Below are 5000 nucleotides of genomic sequence, written 5' to 3' on the forward strand. Positions count from 1 at the left end.
AATCAGCGAATCTATCGCGAGGAAGACTTTTGTGTACAAAATTAATCACCGAACCCAACCCATTTTTTGTGTGCATTTTCTGAAGAATAAACTGCATGTGGTCACAGTAATTTCATCCGTTTAATGCTTGTCGAAACGAGCCATAAGGCTTTAGAATAAAAGATTTCACGCATTGCTTGGCCATCTGATCACAGTTGAGGTCGCAGTTTGTAGGTTGAATCTATGAATCGGCCAGAGATAGATCTGCATTTCTGGTACGACCTTCCAGATTATCAACAGCGGGTTCATGGTCGGAATCAAGAGGTCAAATTTGCGTGGCTCCCAATCATTTCATAAAAGATTTCCATTTTCTTGTTTCTGCGGCTGCGCAAGTTATTTTGCCTAGGTCATGGCCGAACGTTTGGCCTACGGAGAAATATCGCTGGATATTTTCTCCCTAGATTAACAGAGACAAAGAAGGGAAGTCATGCTGTATGTATAAATTACTTTGCTTTTGAGAAAGGAAAGGATATGTTGGGCTTCGGACCAGCTGTTATAGAAAGGCTTCATGCAACCCAGCAGGGTTTCCCTCTGTAAATTGGTAGTGTTTTTTGTTTTGTCTTGGTGTGCTTGTCGTCCCAAGGACTGATTGTAAGAAAAATCTCAGTCTAGCTGCAGAAGATAACACCTTTTATAAGCACAGAACGATTTGTCTTTGAGAAATGAAAGGATAGGTTGGGCTTCGAGACATTTGTTGTAGATGGGCTTTATGCAACCCAGCAGGGCTGTCTGCTTCCTGCAGGCAATAATGCATGTCACGATTTTTAGATAACTTCCTTCTCGTTTGGTTTAAACACTGCTTTTTACATTTAGTCAAATTTTGGCCAAGCAATCTTCGACAAAGGTCGGACTTTGGTATTGCATTTCAGCTTGGAGGCTTAAAAATTAATTAATGACTTTGGTCATTACAAATTTGAAAATTGTAATTAAAATTATTTTTTATAAAACGATCCAAAATTACGTTTATTGTATTCTTCATCATTTTCTGATTCCAAAAACATATAAATATGTGATATTCGGATTAAAAACAAGCTCTGAAAATTAAAAATATAAACATTATGATTAAAATTAAATTTCCGAAATCGATTTAAAAACAATTTCATCTTATTCCTTGTCCGTTCCTGATTCCAAAAACATATAGATGTGATATGTTTGGATTAAAAACACGCTCAGAAAGTTAAAACGAAGAGAGGTACAGTAAAGCGTGCTATGAAGCACACCGCAACCGCTACCGCGCCAAACAGGCACGTCACTTTCACTGCCTTTTGCACCAGCGGCGGACTACGTTCAATTTCATTCTGTGAGTTCCACAGCTTGACTAAATGTAGTAATTTCGCCTCACGCGACTTGTTTATTATTCTCTCACTCTTTTAATTTCTTCCTTTTTTTTACAGAGCCGCAAACTATTGTATGAAACAAAGGAGTACAAGTTCATCTCATAGATGTGCTCAACATAAAAAATTGGCGGACAGTACTCTTTAAAAAAACCCACCCACTTACGACCATGTAAACCATTGCAGATCAATCCTGGCTTTCACGTGAGATGATAGCATTCTTACACTTGGACTCATACCAAAACTCTACCTCCGATGGCTTTCTGTGTAGAGTGAGAACTTTTTTCAGGAATTCATTTTGTTTCGTGGCACCAATGTCAATCTGCAGAAATGTGTCAACCAACAATGACCGCTGTGCACAGAAATCAGCTAGGCTGTTGCTTTGTTGTATGTGTCCCAGTGGCAGTGGAAGGATATTGTTCTCACATGTAAGAACCTGGACACATCTGTGTGTGTGTGTTTGGGGGGGGATGTGTGCCCATAGTCATTTGTGTGAGTACCTTTAATGTGGAGCAAAAGACAAGAAACAATAAACAAACTTCTTCTTCTCTTCTTCGTTCATTGGCTTAGACTCCCACGTTCACCCATGTTTTTAGCACGAGTGGAGTTTTACGTGTATGACCGTTTTTACCCCGCCATTCCGGCAGCACACGCCGATTTCGGGGGAGGCATGCTGGGTATTTTCGTGTTTCCATAACCCACCGAACTCTGACATGGATTACAGGATCTTTTCCGTGCGCACTTGGTCTTGTGCTTGTGTATACACACGAAGGGGGTTACTAGCAGGTCTGCACATAAGTTGACCTGGGAGATCGGAAAAATCTCCACTCTTAACCCACCAGGCGGCAGCGACCGGGATTCGAACTCACGACCTCCCGATTAGGAGGCCAGCGTCTTACCACCACGCCACTGCGCCCGTCAAATAAACAAACAATTCTCGTGGTATTGTTTCAAGCTTTGTGCATTGTAACCGTCCGCCAAATGTTATATTGTACTGTCTTTAAGAGCACGTTTAGAAGCATAGCTTGTTGTGGTCCATTGATTTAGTTGTATAGTTAGGTATTGTTTTTTGAAATTATTGAAATAAATTGTTTAAACCAAACAACCATGTATGGATCTGCAGACTTGTTCTTCAGTTACATTATACCTAACGATACACCTGCGTATATCACACAACTAAACTTTCAATGGGTTTTATCTATAAACTCTGATACTCTGTTTTCTCTTTCTAAAAATATACGATCAACACAAACTTTCGCCATAAGTTGAAAAATGGCAAACTTAATAAAAAAAAAACACAAAAGTGACAAGGGGATGTTTTTCTCACTCTGAGTATATACCAAAACTGTGACTCCTAATGTTGAGGGACAAAGGCATTGATTTCTACTTTTCTTATAAGAGGCCTGAAGGGATGCTGAGAGATGCAGACAGGCAGACAGAAGAATGCGCAAATGGAATAGCCGTCGGACACACACACACGTATGTTACGCGTGATTGTTCTGAAAAGTGACTATTACATGATTGTTCTGAAAGTCTACTATTTATTTCATCGTAATCATGTAAAAAAAAAACAGAAAAAAAACACCCAAAAAACCCACGAAGACACAAAGTATACATATTGCTCCATATCTGACAACATTTCACGGGTGAAGCAAGTTTACCTTTAGTAGAGTTTCAGAACAATCATGTAAATTAGTAAGCTTTCAGAACAATCACGTATGAGGGCTTACATGATTACGATGAAATAAATAGTAGACTTTCAGAACAATCATGTAATAGTCACTTTTCAGAACAATCACGCGTAACACACGTATGCGTCTATCGACATCATTACCCCCCCCCCCCCCCCCCCCCCCCGCCTCGCCCATCCCCTTCTCAATACCATCCTTATGCTTATTTTTGTTCTCTCGTGCCCCATGTCTTTTTTTTTCTCCCCACCTTCGTACTATCACCCCCTCCCTTTCCTGATTGTTAGCGTATCAGGTTTTTCTGTTTGTTATCGTTGTCTGAAATGAGCAAATGTATTTAGTCCGCCATCATGTTAACCTTTGTTTTGTACTTAAAATAAGCATTTTATGCTAGAGTTAGTTATCCTAAAAGCCATGTATTGTTTTTGTCATGATACAAATTGAATACAGTTTTGTTTAAACCAATGCCATCCTTTGCCTTCTCACACGCACACAAATCCATGACGTACTTGCAGAACATGGTGACTTCACTGTCAGTGGAACCGATGACGTGACCAGCAGTTCTGTTAGACAGGAACAGGTCTGCACTGAGACCGCTGCTGACGTAACACTGACGCAAAGAGTCAATCAGGGTAGCGCGACAGGCTGGAAGAAAAACAACACTGATGTCAGACAAAAATTACCAAGGTATCCGTAGTACATTTTAGAGAAAACAAGTCGCGTAAGGCGAAAATACAACATTTAGTCAAGCTCAGTCGAACCCACAGAATGAAACTGAACGCATTGTATTTTTTCCGCAAGACCGTACACTCGTAGCATCGTCTGTCCACCGCTCGTGGCAAAGGCAGTGACATTAACACTCCAGGAAAGCGCGGTAGCGGTTGCGCTGAGGAGGATAGCACGCTTTTCTATATCTCTGTTCTTTTTAACTCTCTGAACGTGTTTTTAATCCAAACATATCATATATATATGTTTTTGGAATCAGGAACGGACAAGGAATAGATGACATTGTTTTTAAATCGATTTCGGAAATTTAATTTTAATCATAATTTTTATATTTTTAATTTTCAGAGCTTGTTTTTAATTCGAATATAACATATTTATATGTTTTTGGAATCAGAAAATGATGAAGAATACGATAAACGTAAATTTGGATCGTTTTATAAAAAATAATTTTAATTACAATTTTCAGATTGTTAATGACCAAAGTCATTAATTGATGTTTAAGCCTCCAAGCTGAAATGCAATACCAAAGTCCGGCCTTCGTCGAAGATTGCTTGGCCAAATTGTCAATCAATTTGATTGAAAAATGAGGGTGTGACAGTGCCGCATCAACTTTTACAAAAAGCCGAATATGACGTCATCAAAGACATTTTTCGAAAAATGAAAAAAACATCTGGGGATATCATACCCAGGAACTCTCATGAAAAATTTCATAAAAATCGGTCTAGTAGTTTACTCAGAATCGCTCTTCACACACACACACACACACACACACACACACACACACACACACACACACACACACACACACACACACACACACACACACACACACACACACACACACGCATTGATGCAACATCTTTTCTATGTTTCATTTATACAAATAGACTCAAAACTTGACTAAATGTAAAAAGGAATCCATACTACAAGGTATCCATAGTACACTTGCATATAAGTATTTTCTTCAGTATCCTGACTAAATTTCTGATTTATTACGTTTCGTTAACGTATATATTGTAATTCAATCGAGTTGGCGTTTTAATAAAACAGATCCTGTGATTGGTCAGAATGCCCCAACTCATTAACAATTACCGGTCATTAATTGTCGATAACCACTCGCTAAAAAAGCCATTAACAACCTGCTGGCGAGGCGCATTGATACAACCTCAACTAGTCTCGGTTAGCTTTGAGGGTCATTTTACAAGTAGGAAAT

At 39.1% G+C, this 5000-nt stretch overlaps 1 protein-coding gene across 2 annotated transcripts in view; it reads right to left on the reverse strand.

Moving 5' to 3' along the window:
• LOC138978195 (uncharacterized) overlaps positions 1-5000 on the reverse strand; it is a 17581-nt gene that overhangs the window by 5525 nt on the left and 7056 nt on the right. For both annotated transcript variants that reach the window (XR_011459601.1, XM_070350860.1), the window contains exon 4: positions 3571-3706. Coding sequence is in view for 1 of the 2 variants with exons in the window: in XM_070350860.1 (XP_070206961.1) it covers positions 3571-3706 (136 nt within the window). In the remaining variant the exon portion in view is untranslated. The remainder of the gene's footprint in view (positions 1-3570; positions 3707-5000) is intronic.

The sequence above is a fragment of the Littorina saxatilis genome, linkage group LG10, assembly GCF_037325665.1.
Source record: "Littorina saxatilis isolate snail1 linkage group LG10, US_GU_Lsax_2.0, whole genome shotgun sequence".
Classification (NCBI taxonomy): Eukaryota; Metazoa; Mollusca; class Gastropoda; order Littorinimorpha; family Littorinidae; genus Littorina; species Littorina saxatilis.